The following is a 16048-nucleotide window of genomic DNA, read 5'->3' on the forward strand; positions in this document are numbered from 1 at the left end:
TTCTTATGGAATAACCCGCTAGTATTTTACTTTTCAGACTTGGACCTGGACGCCTCCCAGTTTCTTGGTGCCTCTCTCCGCGAGTCAAGGGTAAGCTTGGACTCGCTGGACCTGGATACGGACGACGACGCATTTGAAAGAGCAAAACTACGATACGGGTTGGATAACATCAGTCAGACATCAGTGAGAGTCTAGTCTTAGATCAATCACTCGGAGGTGGGGCATGATGCAGTATCGATTCTGGGACATTACACTCACTGGTGAATTACTCCTCGTTGTAATAGGACTAGAAACGACGATTCCGATTTTTGGCAGTTAAGTCGTCGCCTCATCCTTTGAGGAGGGGGGATGTTCATTTCTGGCTTTCGCGACTCCAGAGTGGGTGCGAGAGACTTCGCAGATACTTTCAATCAGTATTGTAACTTTCAATCAGTAGTGCGTTTATACTGGTAAATTAGTTCAAATTCACTAGAATAAGATTTCTTTTTACACAAATAAGTTTTGCGTTTCCTCTATTTTTGTGACCACTGATCGCCGATGCTCATGGGTTCAGACGACTGGAAACTATTCCTTTTTCCATTCCTTTCCGAGAACCAGACATTACAATGAACAGGCAAGTGGAATTGTAAGTTTTATTGAACTAAATCAAACAAAATAATCATAGAGTGTAGTTGCGTACATATAACATGATAAAAGAAACATACAATTGAGATCGTCCTCATTTTACCATGGCGCTAGTTTAAAGAGAGACCACAAAATAGTGCCGTAGAAAAATTAGAAATATCCCAATGGGGAATCATCTTTGGAGTTTCTTGTATTTGCCTCGATCTATTTTTACACTACTTAAAAACTTGGTCAAGACATTGTATTGGTTTTATTACAGAGCATAAACTCATCATAGGCGCAGAAATTGTTTAACTCCCGAATGGCAATATTATTCTCAAGACAAACGTGGCGGAAGGTTTGGTTTAAAATCCCCAGTGATTTCCACGAGGGTCGTTCAGAATAAGGTTTAACCATGGTTTGCTGCTTTCTGCCCATTTGAAAGCTCACATTTAGATTACCAAGGTACTTGTCGTGATTCGTCACTTGTTTGCATCATTTTGTTACTTTTTACATCACAAGTTTAAATTTGGCACAAAAAGCGTTCGGCAGTTTATGAAAATCCATCCACAATAAAACGTTATCAAATTGTTGATTAATGCATATTCATGTTTTTCAAATGATGGGAAGGGGTTAGGCAATGTTACTTTCAAGACCGTCGTGGCAGAGAAATTGGTTCAAGTAACCTGGCAGTGATCTCCACGTGGGTCTTTGAAAATGAGATTAACTAAGCTGAATCCAATCAGAAAGTCTTTACGATAAACACTAATTCTGTAGAATATACGGCCAAATTGTGCAATGAAGATCTTTTTTTGAATAATCGTGAAGGGCGACTTTAATTTTCTCTGGCAGGTTAAGCTCCGGAACTTCTCAGTAGATAATTGGGATGGACATATTCAATGCATAATAACATGTTGACAAGGTCGGAGTGCTGGTATAGCTGCCATCAGATGTAAAATGTACTCTTTCAAGACCAGCGTGGCAGACTGGATAAAATGCGCCTACCCGGCACGTGTCTCCACATTGGGCATCGAAAAGTAGATTAACCGATGGATATCCAATTGCTGTTCCTATAGAGGAGGAATAAAGATTTCATTTCGAGTACAGGACGCATGGGTCCTATTATAGCGTCAAAAGGCTAACTTGCCAACACAAAACAGCTCTCCAAGAAAGTATAAATATTCAGTTCAGCTAGGAAAAATCCGTCTATTTTCTTCGCGTGACCAACCCAACAGAAGGTCCACATCCCATAGCCCACAAAAATGGGACCTTCTCCTTATAATCGGAATATTTTATATAAAGCTAGGTTTGCATTGAATTTTGCATTGCTTTTGCATTGTTCATTCATATTTCATGGCTACATTCCATTACACACGCATGTCTATACAGTTTTTATTTACAATTGAGGTTTCATGCACATGTGTTGATTACAGCCCAGTATCGACGACAGACAAAGGTCATTCCAATCTCGTGACTCCAGGGCTGAAAAATTAAAACGCAGAATAAGTATATGAATTAGACACAGAAGGAGTTGCACAGTAGTATTTCGAAGTTTCGAACATGTTCTATAGATAATGAGACCGGGACAGGTATACGCGAGGCGAAGCACAAAGCCGGACATTACCGGTAGGGCTACGGACATGCACAGGCAAATACGGCAGATCATACTACACAGACAGCAACGAGTACGATACGAGTTAAGGAGTTGAAAACTGCGTATTAGACTTGATGACTTTAGGTTCCATCCAATGCCCATTGACCAGACCATACATGAAAGAGTCACAGTGGCACGCAACAGACAAATTTACGTACCTTTCAAGAGAGACTCTGTTCTACGCCCGCTCTCCGCGGATTCTCCTTGCAAGCTGGATGTCCTTGGGCATGATTGTCACCCGCTTTGCATGGATAGCACAGAGATTCGTATCCTCGAACAGGCCGACAAGATAGGCTTCACTGGCTTCCTGAAGGGCCATCACGGCAGAGCTCTGGAACCGGAGATCCGTTTTGAAATCCTGGGCGATTTCTCTGACAAGGCGCTGGAAGGGCAGCTTGCGGATCAACATCTCCGTACTCTTCTGGTAGCGACGGATCTCGCGAAGGGCGACTGTACCTGGAAGACAAGGAGGAATTTGTATAGAAAAGAAGATACCAAGGAAGAGAACGGAATTTGAAGCGAAAAAATTGGCGGACTCGGTAGGAAAACACTCAACATTGCGACGAAATTAAAATGAATTTCGGCTTGAGAATGGAACGGTTTTCAAATCGGAAAGAACATTTTATCAAGTTCAACTAACCTGGCCTGTATCTGTGCGGTTTCTTGACACCACCGGTTGCGGGTGCACTCTTCCTGGCAGCTTTCGTGGCAAGCTGCTTCCTCGGGGCCTTTCCGCCAGTCGATTTGCGGGCAGTTTGTTTCGTCCTAGCCATGGTGAACTACGGTATGGCAGTGGTGTTCGCTCCTGGAGGCTTTCAAGGCGGTGGTGAAGACGTCGTGCGCAGCGCCAGGTTTTATACACATCAGATCATCGACCCGTTTGTGACCTTTGGAGTCGATTGGTCAACATTTCTTAGAGCTCAGAAAGTGATTGGTGGAACTCGTAAAATGTGTGATCAGTTGCTCCCCCAGTTCTCAGGCTTTGGCATGGTTGTATTGGCTGTCTCCCACGGAGTACGACAACCTGGCCGAGGTTGACACGAGATCCAATTCTATTGGCCAGACCACCCAAGCAACACGGTAAACAAAATTTCGCGCCCGGGTGATATTTGGTGCAGGCCTCAAGGAAAGACTTGTCAATTGCACTGGACTCTATTGAAACCATGACCGAGGATCATACAGTGTCTGCTGTTTTGTTAGTTTCTCTTATTAGCCTGAAATCAAACGTATTCAATCTTCACGGTTCCCGGAATTATACAAGCTTTGTCAACGTTGAATGACGCAATGATTATGGACTCTGAGAAACCGTCATTGGACAATGCCAAATACCATTTCATGCAAGATGAACGTGCGGTTTCGGCCAACAGTGTGAACCGAAGATAGTAACTATTTACATAAACTGGGAATGAACGCTGCTGTCAATAACAACCAAAAACGACAGGGATATAAAATACGACATCTTTTCGATCTTCTACATGTAATAAATAGATAAACCATGAATAAACCCTCACAAAAATTGTCACTTTCAAAGGTCGACAGCATATTCACATCGAAACAAAGTTGACGTGAACATGAACACCGATCATCACAGTAGAAAAGTCACCCGGGCCCCAGTGACTGTGACTATAAAGCCGTACTGTCACAACATTCACAACGACCCATTAACTTTGCATGTTTTACACGTGGCAAATTTACCAGATACCTTTCTTGCCATGCACATTCAAACTTCAACAACAGCATGGGTCACCATATTGCCATGCAGCGAACAATATAATCATCATCCTGCTTCGGAAAACACTTAAGTGATTGAAACAATTTTGGCATCATCTGAACCATATTATCAAAAATGTTGTTACTCCTAAAACCAGTAAAGCATTGACCCTCAGCGTCCATCTCACCACACCGTCCATTTGCATATATTCTTCCAGTTCCTCTTCTGTTGCTTTTTGACTTCGACCTTCGTCACCCGGGTTTTTTGGAGGTAAGCAGCAGACGATTCTAAGGCAGCGCCGACGTTTGTTTTCTTCTTCTGAAACCAATGAACACAAATTTATTACTGTTATATATCGAAAGACCCGAAGAAATATCACCTTTAAGTGCTTGTGCCATGGGCCACAATTAGATGAAGTCGTGATTAGAAATTGGCCACAGAATGACGATGTCTCCTCATGTCTTCCCAGGGTACACTTATGTTTACCCAGGATAAACTCCTTAGGTTTACCAAGGGTACACTCCTGATGTTTACCCCAGTTCATCCTGAGTAAATTCCTTGGGCCAAATTCATAAAGGGCGTTTAAGGGTTAGACGTGTGTAACTACTCCCTGATCAGTTTCAGGGCCTATTCATATTCGGTGAAGATTTACATGAAGGACCTGAATCTGTCTATTCAGTAGTTAAACGCTGTTTTAAGCTAAACGCCCTTTATGAATTTGGCCCAACCTGGTTTTGGTTTGTTTTCCTCATAAATCAGCGCCGATTCCTTTGGATCTCTCGAAAATATCGTGTCTTCTTCCTCAGCAAGGTTATTGTATATCTTATTTCTAAAAACTGCAATCGATGGTCTTTTGTTGACATCTCTGACATCATCGTAATCATCATCATCACGTAGCGTGCTATTTCTTGTCCACCAGGTGACTCGCCGGAGCTACATGTATGCAAAATAGATTTACGAATTGCAATGATATGTCATAATTTAGTTGCAACGCCATTTGGATGAAAATAAGATGTAGAGAGAACATTTCTCGTTAAAAGTATGATGGGTTTATTAAATCATGAGCACATATGCATATTTACAGAAACAAGTACAAGCTATAGATTCATATCTGCATAAACCAACTCAGAAAAGGACAAAGGAATATGGTTGTTTTAACCCACCAGTATTTCGTCCGGTTCTTGCGTCAATAAGCTGACAACCACGATGACCAGAAGGCAGACTCCAGCCAGGATAAGGGCAAAATAGAAAAAGTGAACCCGGGCCAAGACGGCTGGTCTACGGTCTATCTCTCCACACGCGGGTGCTTGGTAGACGAAGTCCAAGATCATTCGGCTCACACCCACCGCGAGACCGACCATCAGGGACCAAAACGCACCCTGTAATTCAAATGATAAGTGTCACCTGGCTGTCTGAAGATGAATGACTGATCGAGAGTACCGAAGTTCAGCATGAAGACAAGAGAAAGAGAAAAGAGCTAATACCGTTTCATTTGCCCTTTTCCACAATATTCCACAGCCGAAAACGACGAACCATGGTGGCAGTAAGTTGGCTCCGATGGCCTGAAGGTAGACCCAGAGCTGTGCACCGCTAGAGCTCTGGAGGATAGGGATCCACAGGTAGCTCACGACAACCAGGACGATGATGAACAACCTGACAAAGATTGGCGAAAAAACTACATCATGTACAGTCTAGCTCATATTTATATCAATACGACCAACTTCATATGATATCTTACAAACTGATGATGGACATAATTCTATGTGATAAAAGAAAAGACGAATAGATCCAATTCAAACATAGTATTATCCGAATCGAACGACTATCCCCAGCATTGCGGAAGCCAGAATAGGGGAGGATACACTCGTTTCTCCACACCCCTAGCATAGGTTCATCGTTCCTTTACCTCCCAACAATCATAAGTTCAAACTCCGATGACTGTTTCCTGAACTGCCTCCAAATGTCCATAGTGAACATGCTGCTGGAGCTATTGAAGACTGATGTCAGGGAGCTCATAAGAGCAGCAAGTACACTGGCTATCATCAGTCCGCGAAGGCCAGCCGGTAACAGCTCCACCACTAACTTTGGGTAGGCGATGTTAGAGCAGCCCACAGGATTCTGGCACACCTGCATGCAGATGTCTGGGTCCACGCAGGCAACTTCGTCTGAAAGATAAATTAACCTCACTGTAAAGTGTCCCAAGCCGTAACAATAGTGCAAGTTCTATGACACAGATTACATGTTCCTGTAACACTTTTTGAATCTGTTACCATTTTCGTGAGCTTCCCCTTATTGCTTGGGAACGCCAAAAGATAGAATGACACAGTTTTCTGTGTTTCCCCCTACTGAAAAGTCATGGTCTCCTTACTTACCAGGGAACAGAGCCCTACTGATCATGCCTGGAATGACCATCATGAGGATAGGCAGCAGCTTGAGGTAGGACCCGAATATGGCACCACCTCTGGCGTGGGCCAGATTTTTGGCGGCGAGGACCCTTTGAACCATTACCTGTGGAGCAAGCAAGAAGAAAATGATGTTCTCGTTTGTCATAGACACACTTTAGTCTAACTTCCAATGGGACCCACAGCCATCCGACATTTTGAAGAGTTTCAGAGGTTCAACGTTTTTTATCTGTAGAAACACTATCTACACTATCGCAAGAACTTGGATGTCATATTTGTGGCCTTCAGGTATCCCATAGCTTCCTGCAGAGTGTACGTGCACATGATGTACCACGTTCCATCATTTGACTAAATGTCACATTATCATGAGGTTCCCAGTCATTTAAACCATTATAGTACTGTTGACTAACCTGGTCGTTGCACCAGACAAAAACTCCTGGGATCGTTAATCCAAAAGTGATAGCTGGCCAGGGGAAGTCAGAATTGATGGGGTCTCTCATTATGTTCCACGCGTCATGACGGGGTAGGCCACACGTCATGTTGTTCACGACTGTAACATTGGGCACAGCAGCGTTATACTTGGTGTATAGACCAGGAAAACCACCAACTTCTATAAGACCTAAAGACGAAAGAAGTAAGTCAGTGCTTTGATCCTATAAAGTTGGTTTGAGGCAATGGGCCAGTCTCTGCATGTACGCATTCGACTTCGCTGGTCGTGTTGCAGTGAAATCAAGATTAGCAAACTCGATTTTGGACGATGCCCCACAAATATTGGCAAGCAGGGGGTGAGCCATAGCATGTTCACGACGTAGCGGGCCAAGTTTGCTGATGACATCGTCTCATAGATGGTACTTCATTGTCTCAGCAGTACCTTTGAAAATCTTCAGAACAAGCAGTTTTCTCATTCATTCGATTGTTACAGAACGTAACTGTTAGGGCCGTACATCTTGCGACCATGATGGCAATATTCTTGGTGTGGGCGTATATGACGGCAGCAAGTCCCTCGATGGTGGTAACGATGATGGTAATGGCGATTATTAGGCAGATCTCTCGGGAGGTATACCCGAACCTTTTACTGTTAGGACCGTACACCCCACTACCATGATTACAGTCTGCATCGTGTCGGCGTAGATGACGGCAGCAAGTCCCCCTATGATGGTATAGATGGCAGTGATGGCGATGATAAGGAACGTAGAGAGATATAGATCCCATCCTACCGATTGCTGGATGAACACGCCACCGGAGTACATTGTGACCTGTCGTGGAGATAGAATAGCATGATTCAGGAAGCTACATTTGCTGTTGCAGTTGAGAAAGTCAGTCATCTTGCCAGCTAAGACATTTTTAGGTACGAACTTGATGGAACCAGTACCAGACGGTTGCTATTTCAACAAACCGCAGCGTATCACTATTTGTGTAATGGGCATAATTTTCAGAAGTTCATAACTTCTGCTAATGTAGCTGTGCAAATGAGGTTTAAATAAATGTCACAAACCTGTAATTTATTACATGTATTTGTATAGCATCGTTGTAGTCAACTTACTGAGACCCCTTGCATGATATACAGGACAATTGAAAGGACAGAGAAGTACACCCTCATCCGTCGGCCTCCGAAACGCTTCTTGAGATATTCTGGTGTGGTCGAGATCTGCAGAATAAGAAGAAATAATGTTATTCGTCAAAAAGAAGGCTAAGCAACCTTTTGCCACTGATACCGTTGCACTTTTGTTGTCGTGATCATTATATGTCAAACTGCCCCGAAAGTATGGACATATATGCCTCACACAGGCTGAAAATAATACAGCACAGAAGCCAAAGAAATGATAATTGACAGAAGCAGAAGAGGACTTGTTGCTATCTAACAGTAGAACTTTTCTTAAAGCAAATGTGGTTCGGAGACAACTTACCCTGGCCTTGATGTAGACAGGTAAGTAAAACCAACCTAGGAGCATCAAGTCATATATGGCCTGAAATCAGAAGTTAGTAATTATTTATATGCTCAAAGCAGAAACTAAGCGTCAAGCGATTTTGGAGTATGTTTCTTTTAAGAGGGTCGAAAGTAGAAGAGCTACATATTGCTTGCTACAGGAGATGTCTAGTTCAGAAGACTCACTTACATGCCATTCGAATATGACAACTGCTATCCCTGACACTGCTGCCGTTCCTGCCATCCCTATGAAAAACTGGCTGCCAACATTCGTAGAGAATATGGACGCTCCAACCTGAAATTATCAATCAGCATCAATCGTGTTTGTCATTAAGGAAATCCGTATCCCTTTTACACTTTACACTCACGGAAATAACTAGACTATTTATTTGTAAATTTTAGGGTTTAAGCTAATACTCCATTACCATTCACCTCGCTGCGAGATATTTGCCGGGGAAGTAGATTGTGCAATGAGCTCAATCCAACCTTGCGTGAGGTATTGGCGGAGACGTATACATTAGGTTGAAACAAGGCTGCGGAAACAGGAAGCAATTTGTTACTCACCGGAAGCCACATCATCCCTTTTCCTGCAAGGAAGTAGCCCTTCACATTTCCTTGGTTGGTACGTCTGGCAGACTGGAATATATACGCCATACAAATAGTACGTCTTTTGACAGAAACATCATGTACAAATTCGGTGATTGAGGCATTACCTAAAGTTGCATTCTCTACTGGTACTCAGATAGTTTTTTCTCAGGATTACTCGAACGTAACATTTTCTCTATGGAAAACTTGAAATGCTGCAGGGTCATGTACTTACCCATAATCCTATGCCAATGCAGAGGACAAAGTACAGCACCATGGTCAGTATGTCTCCCCAGTGAAGAGTGGCAACCGCCATGATCGTCTTGTATCGAAAACGGCCCGTCTCAAATATTGATATCAAATAAACGTTTGTAGAGAGCAGTCGTCGTTAGCGCTGCTTTAGGTTTCCATCATCGCATATCAGATTTATCCTCATGCTCATACCCTTGCATGCAAAGAGTACTCAGTAAGTGATTTAAACATGACGTGATGCTCATATTTTCGGAAACTGCTCAGTAACAAAGTTCGATTGTCAGCAATGTTTCAAATCGTTTATAACAATCAAACAAGAAGTAGGTGACGATGAAAAGGCAATCAAAAACAGACACTCCTGCAATCCAAATGGATACCGACATGTAACAACAAAAGATATAAAAGCACTGCACTTGCACTGTGCAGGTCTGTGTTGACTATCGTAATCGTGATTTGGTTTTCATTGTTATCTTAATTCACATGTATCTTTATCAAAATCAGAGAATTTTGGGGACAAGTTTCAATTGACCAATTAACCCATTGTCTTGCCTGATATAGTTCGATAACAGCCGTGGACATGTCCAAGGGTGATTAATTAGTGTCGTTGTGTGATTGATTATTATGCTGTCTATGGTACCCCATTAACCAATGGCTGAATGTCAAGCAAAAGTGAGGTTTTGTGAGGAAAGTAAAGAAAGGAAGGAAGATATGAGAGAGAAAGTCATAAAGGTTGGGCAAGGAAAGCAAAACACTCAAGTAAGGTATGTATTTAAGGAAATTAAGGAAAATGAGAAGGTGAGAAAGTAAGAATGTAAGAATGTAAGGAAAGTACCAAAGAACAAAGATACTTCATGTCTTCCTATTTATTATAAAAGCGTAGAAAAAGCGTAGGAAATAATCAGAAACAATGCTGCTGGTCATGCGGGATGAAGTAGTCTTGGATCCATTAGACAATACCCTAGAGGTGATTGGTACAGCACTTGATGATAACCGTAACCATGTTACCGATTATTGGTTACCCTGGTTACCACTCATCATGTCAATATGCTCGGAATTTGGCTAGTTCTGTAGGGGACATTGACTTTTTTCAAGGCAACTGTATCCGAGCGACTGGAATGGCATGCAAGTGCAGGATGCCTCCTCTCACCTCACACCAACCACGACCCCCGTAGATCCCGTTTTTCCTCGCCATTGTCATTTTAAAACGAACAAATAGGGCAAACTGGGATAGATTTCGGGTGAGACTGGGACTACAAATGCGACTTGTTACACAATCTATCCCAAATAGTGAGTTAAGGTCATTGCGCGCATTTTTTCACGACTTTAACGCTACATCAGAGACCTTTAAGAGCGAGTTAGTGAGAAATTGGAAACCCCTGCATAGCCAAAGATGCCACAGACACTAGTTCCCTTCTTCAACAGGAATTAGGGTTTTATTTCATCTAAGTTCTCAATATTTCGATATCTGGGACTTGTTTCAGCAATCTAGTTTTGAAAGCCTATTGGCTAAGCGTAGTACGACACACAAATGGATGGCTTTGAATATTCAAGGACAAGCTCGAGCATAGGATCATGGTGCTTTCGATCGCAACGGATACTCAGTTTCAGCTTACAATAGAGGCAGCGTCTAAACCATAATGGGGTATTTATGATGCTAGACAGTCTATTCAGAACCAACTGAAAACATTGCCAGCGCTATCAGGACGGATGTCACGGCATTCTATTCAAAAGGTTAGTATTCCGTAAGAAGGAAGAAGGTGTTTTATCATATGAAAAATGGAACTAACCCGCGACTGGACGAATCAACTGGTAACAATAAGAATATCATGATCTCTTCATGATCATGACATTCTCATGTTTGCTACCCATTTCAGGAAGCAACCATCTTTGACCTTTTCTCCATCCCCGCTGACCTTCTCAACATGCAACGTCGCTACCTCCACTTTTAATCTTTTACGGCCTATTAGATCCTCGGGCGCCTTTCACCAACAAGCATCGAGTACAAAGGAGGCTATTTGGTAATAACTTCTGATAAAATGAATCGCCGGAGTGTAAGGCAGCAACTCTCTCGCTAAATTGCTGGTTTATCATGCAGCTTCGTAGCATGTGGCGTTGGATTTCATTTCGCATGTTAAAATGAGCGTCTGTTCAGAGTTGTCGTCAGTAGCAATGGCTGGTCGCACTCATAAGTACCAAGCTTGAGTTTAGTCAGCTGACATCGTGACAATGACAATGGTATATTTGGAAAAAAACCTCCCAAGTACACATTGTTACTATTGCCAATCACAACAGTATTGATTCACCGCACTGAAACAGAAACGCAGACTGATTATTAGTAACAGTCTGGAGGCGGTTGCTCGATCGGCGCAGCAGTACATATACCGTTGGCGTTGAGACCAAGCCACGAGGAGATGATTTGAAAAAAAACATTTCCCCGGCTGTTCCCGATCTGTAATGGAATACTGGATTGTCCAGCTTCGGCGTCCTCCATTCGTGCACTGTGGTTTTGAACGCTGCAATCGGTGCATTACATCTTCATTTTGCATACCTATGGTTGCACAAATGATATTTCACCGAATCACCGCACTTGATGACAAGGACTTTGGTTAGTTCTCAGATAATCCAACACAAGGTTTCATGAGATTTCGGCGCCTCTCGTTCGAGCGCAGTTTCTTGATAACAGTTCAAAGATACACCAGGGGCTACGCCCTGAGGAGAAATCTACTAATTTCACATCAAAGATTAATATTTTACTATTCCACTACGAAGTGATGTACCACCATTACTCTGCTAATAAGATAAAGCCATAAATGTAATTAAAACCCCACTCGGTACATAACCCACTCGGGTGAGCTTCGGCGACTAATTAAGGAAACAACTTGGGCGTGTATATAGAAATTAGGTAACAAGGAGGATAATGTGGCTACTCGTCGACATGCACCGCCACAGATTGCACCACACTAATGCTAACAACTAATACGATGATCTCCGCGATTAGTGTTGCGATGCGATTCTGGACATGGCTTGCGAATTTCAGGTACGCTATCGGTTACATTCCGTTCTAATTATACATCAAACCTTTAACGGCAACATATGACAACTTGTCAAAATACCCGGATGTGATATGTCAGCATGACGACATGTTGAAAACACCGTGCGTTGTGTCCTGATCTGATGGTTTACCGCAAACAGTGTAGCGCGGTTATATATCGGATGAATCGGAGGGATTGATTTGATTCGGGTTTGTGACTAGAATAGCTGATATTGGTGAAAGGTTATGTGTCCATTGACATATGTGACCTGGTTAGAAGATGGACAATTCCGGATGACAAACGTTTACTGTCCGAGCCCTTGTGACCTTGTTACCAGCCGACGAATTCAGTTGACAACGTTGCTCCGTTGTTGTAGACATGACCACTGCTGCGCAACCAGGCTATAATGATAGCCGTTAATTGGCGTTGAACAGGAATTGTTTTGATTCCAAATGAACCAACTTCCAAAACCAGAGCAACAATAATGATAATGATAATGATAATAATAAAACGGGGCCCACGGTGTCATCTCGCATGCAGGACTACTCAGCTTGTTGCCCGCAGTCAGCATCGTGGCTCCGATAACGTGTTCTTATATCTAACCTCGGCGTTATAGAACCTTTTGAGACTCGGCAAGCTTTAGCTCTGTCACTGGACCTTCTCGGGGTGTCAAACCTTTACTTTCATGGAGGAGGAAGACGCTAACATAAATCGAGTTCCAGTGAGTGCTATGCAGGAGTCCGACGTCATAACACAACGCGTCCAGGCGTATTAACGTACCCCCGCATCCTATAGGAAAACGCAGACAAATTGCAGTCACAGTTGCCTGGCGGGATAATCTATGTCATTAGAAAACCTACGGTGCCACATCGCGTGAAGGGCTACATTGGGTGACCATATCGTCCGCATCGTGGCACTCGATATCGTGCTCTGATCTCCCGTTTTGATTAATCTCTGCGGGATAGAGCAGAGTCTGACTTAGCAAGCTTCGAGGACCTTTTGAAGCAGGAAAATACAAAGTGACATCCTAATAACGTATGATAGCTGATTCATCGCCATATTCGGGAATAATTAAAAGTTTTTCTTCTGAGGTGGATTAGCGATAGCTCACTATGTTCGGCTTCTCTTGTGATAGATATGTTGCAAGCTTTATAAACGCAAGGAATACAATCACGGAATAGAGGAAGAGGAATAATAATCGTCTTGGGACTTGGGATATAAAAAGGTATGTCATTAGCTTTCATCATTTTATACTTTCTAACAAAAAACTTAAAAAATTGAGGGCATACAGGAGTTTAATTGGTCCTTTTTATGTAGTTTTATATCTGTGTGGAAGTTTTATCCAGTTGGCCAACCTTTCAAATGTGCTTCAGCAACAAAAACAACATCACTGTTACGTCTGTAGACAAGTTTTCACAATGAATATTGGGCGCGAGTCATACGCTTACCCCGACAGTGATATGTTGTTAGGATGGGTATATATTCAATAAACCATCATTGTTCTGACACCAATGACCACGTTCGCAGGGACCAAGTTGCCCTCCCAAAATGAGCACTATCATTTCTCCCTAGAGCGCAGTACCTCAAGTCCTTCCAGCCGTCCGTGCTTATGACTTGAATCAGCGATGACATTAAGCAGTGATGACGTTAAGCAGCATTGATATATGACTGACGGTAAATAGGCAACTGCCGCCCGCTGGTCACGTAGTATCAGCCTGAGGAAGCCTATGATCGATCGCTGATATACCTGTCGCTTCCGCAAGACGCCCATAGCCATAAAGACCAAAACATTGCTCTGTATTTCCTCTTCATGTGTAAGATTTTGTTGTATATCGTCAATATACAAGTTATCACTCATCATCCACTGAGTTAAATTACAAATATATTATACAATTACTTGCAGTAGATCCGGGCTACTTTCTTATTACGAAAATCAATAGTGTGCAAGATAATCCAGCCCTGTCGAGATGTAATCTGGTAATGACGCCACAACCTTTTGCCGAAAAGGAAATGAAAAATTCCAGGGTTTCTGTCAAAGCATCTTTCAACAAAAGGCGATGAAATGTAAAAGGATCGTTTAAAGCCAGATTAAGCTTTGTGAATGATAGATGCCACAGAGCGATGTTCAGGCGCGATACATCAAGCTGTATTACACACAATTAGTCACTCAAGTAAACAGTATCTGAAACCACTTAATATTTCGTACTACGACATTATTCCAATTATGGCAGAAAGCTTTGAAAACTATGGATTAAGATATGAGACACAATTTAACCACCGTTGTAGAAGTTTCAAGTGTCTCAAGGATGGAGAGCAAAGGACAGCAAAGGATTCTTCCATTGTCTTCTTCGAGCTATAGACAGTCAAGGCCACAATAAAGAACCATACACTAACATCCGTCTGAATACAACAGCGCCGGACACCTTTTCCAGGGGCACTTTCAATTTTACACCGGTAACCTCTGTAAGAAGATGCCCCTCCGTGAAGAATGATGACTATCATTTGACATCGGTGTAGATAGATATCGAATGTAATGGAAGGCGAAGATTAGTGTGGTGATTAATTTGTGCGTAATTATTAATTCGACTCTATTAATAAGTGCGCTATGACAATCCATAAAACATAAGGCAGAGAATTGACATCAATTCACCAGGAAGATATTGGTCATGTGATTAGTAATCAGGTGGAAGCAAGATTCGTGGCGCGCCATTGAATCCATATTTATTGTATTCATCGAGAAAATGATAGTTCTTGAACGGCAACGCCCACTCGATTTAAAGCTCGTTCTGTCGGATCACGCGCATCGACCCTACCAACTTTAGTTTTTGATAGCACGACTTGCCGGTGTCAGTTACTACGTCATTTGACAGAGACACGATTGTTAAGCTGAGTATAAATCAAAATGGTAAGGAAACCTAAATTAGGCTAATTAATTATCAAGTTTCGAACAAACGACGTACATGTTGTATACTGCGTAGCGATACGGGCAATGATTCATTACACATTTTGATTTTCTTTAAATTGCAGGTTTTGAGAATTAGTTCCGGCTGAACATAAGCCCGAGATCGAATTCGGGTTTATAGTGCAACCCCTTCCCGTAGCAATTCCTTTTCTCAGCGGATAGAATGGTCATCCTTGCCGATGAGTGGCATGCATTATTGGGTGGATTCTCCAAATTATATAAAAGACATGTAAGACCACGTGCTTGATCGATCTTCCCACGTCTTAGGTTTCAACGCCAGAGACAGAACAGTAAAACAGAAAACACTTATTGTCCCCTTGGATTTTTTTTCTTCTATATACTGTTTGATGACGGATTATCGTGTTTCACAGTAGAGACCGCGATTCCAAATATCGCAAAGTTCAAAAGTACAAAATGGCCGCATCAGTAAATAGTTTCGCGCTGTAGTGGAACCAGTCCTTAATGGACTTACATGAACCACATTTAGACGATGAGGAGGAAATTCGATTCGTAGTTACGGGGATCTGATGAGCCAATTAGGTTATGAGCTGAGTCAATGAACCCGTAATGATCGAATTGATGCCACATGAAAACAAGGAAGAATTGCCTGATTACTGTCGGAAAGCCATCTGAAAGAACTCACTCTCCGATAAAAGGCATCTTGTAATAGAGAAACGCGATGCCTTTAGTTGGTCGATATCTTAAGGCGGCTTATTGGAGCGCGAATGTTAAACTGGGTGGTTTATCAGGTTGGTTCTAAACGAGATTAGCTTTGATTTGGCATTGGAACGTGAAGTTTTTTCCTCTACAAATAAGCATCGATTGTTTTCATAGCATGCTTCTTGCAGATGAAAATCTATCCAAAATACGGTGGATATGCTTTAATCCTTTCTGTAGTTTGCTCTTCCAACGTGAAAAGC

The 16048-nt window shown here is 42.4% G+C and overlaps 2 protein-coding genes across 2 annotated transcripts; both read right to left on the bottom strand.

Moving 5' to 3' along the window:
* Positions 1-618: 618 nt before the first annotated feature.
* Positions 619-3187, bottom strand: LOC135489625 (histone H3-like). Its single transcript, XM_064775059.1, has 3 exons — positions 2898-3187; positions 2416-2713; positions 619-2085 (listed from the first exon to the last, which is right to left on the bottom strand). The coding sequence occupies exons 1-2, from the start codon at positions 3028-3030 to the stop codon at positions 2436-2438; spliced, it is 411 nt and encodes a 136-aa protein (XP_064631129.1). The 5' UTR covers positions 3031-3187; the 3' UTR covers positions 619-2085; positions 2416-2435.
* Positions 3188-3701: 514 nt separating this feature from the next.
* Positions 3702-9657, bottom strand: LOC135489598 (sodium/mannose cotransporter SLC5A10-like). The gene is made up of 13 exons (XM_064775020.1): positions 9118-9657; positions 8862-8933; positions 8488-8592; positions 8278-8337; positions 7914-8018; positions 7440-7626; positions 6781-6989; positions 6341-6476; positions 5875-6133; positions 5453-5621; positions 5132-5347; positions 4697-4901; positions 3702-4286 (listed from the first exon to the last, which is right to left on the bottom strand). The coding sequence occupies exons 1-13, from the start codon at positions 9196-9198 to the stop codon at positions 4081-4083; spliced, it is 2010 nt and encodes a 669-aa protein (XP_064631090.1). The 5' UTR covers positions 9199-9657; the 3' UTR covers positions 3702-4080.
* Between the last annotated feature and the right edge of the window lie 6391 nt (positions 9658-16048).

Source organism: Lineus longissimus, chromosome 6 (assembly GCF_910592395.1).
Source record: "Lineus longissimus chromosome 6, tnLinLong1.2, whole genome shotgun sequence".
NCBI classification, from domain to species: Eukaryota; Metazoa; Nemertea; class Pilidiophora; order Heteronemertea; family Lineidae; genus Lineus; species Lineus longissimus.

Excerpts from the sequence above, each read along its gene's own strand:
- LOC135489598 (XM_064775020.1), bottom strand. The coding sequence starts at position 9,198 with ATGGCGGTTGCCACTCTTCACTGGGGAGACATACTGACCATGGTGCTG. Across the intron at positions 6,134-6,340 it reads CAGTAGGGCTCTGTTCCCTG|ACGAAGTTGCCTGCGTGGAC; the intron begins GTAAGTAAGGAG and ends TTTATCTTTCAG. Across the intron at positions 5,622-5,874 it reads GAACTTATGATTGTTGGGAG|GTTGTTCATCATCGTCCTGG; the intron begins GTAAAGGAACGA and ends AATCTTTGTCAG.
- LOC135489625 (XM_064775059.1), bottom strand. The coding sequence starts at position 3,030 with ATGGCTAGGACGAAACAAACTGCCCGCAAATCGACTGGCGGAAAGGCC. Across the intron at positions 2,714-2,897 it reads ACCGCACAGATACAGGCCAG|GTACAGTCGCCCTTCGCGAG; the intron begins GTTAGTTGAACT and ends CTTGTCTTCCAG.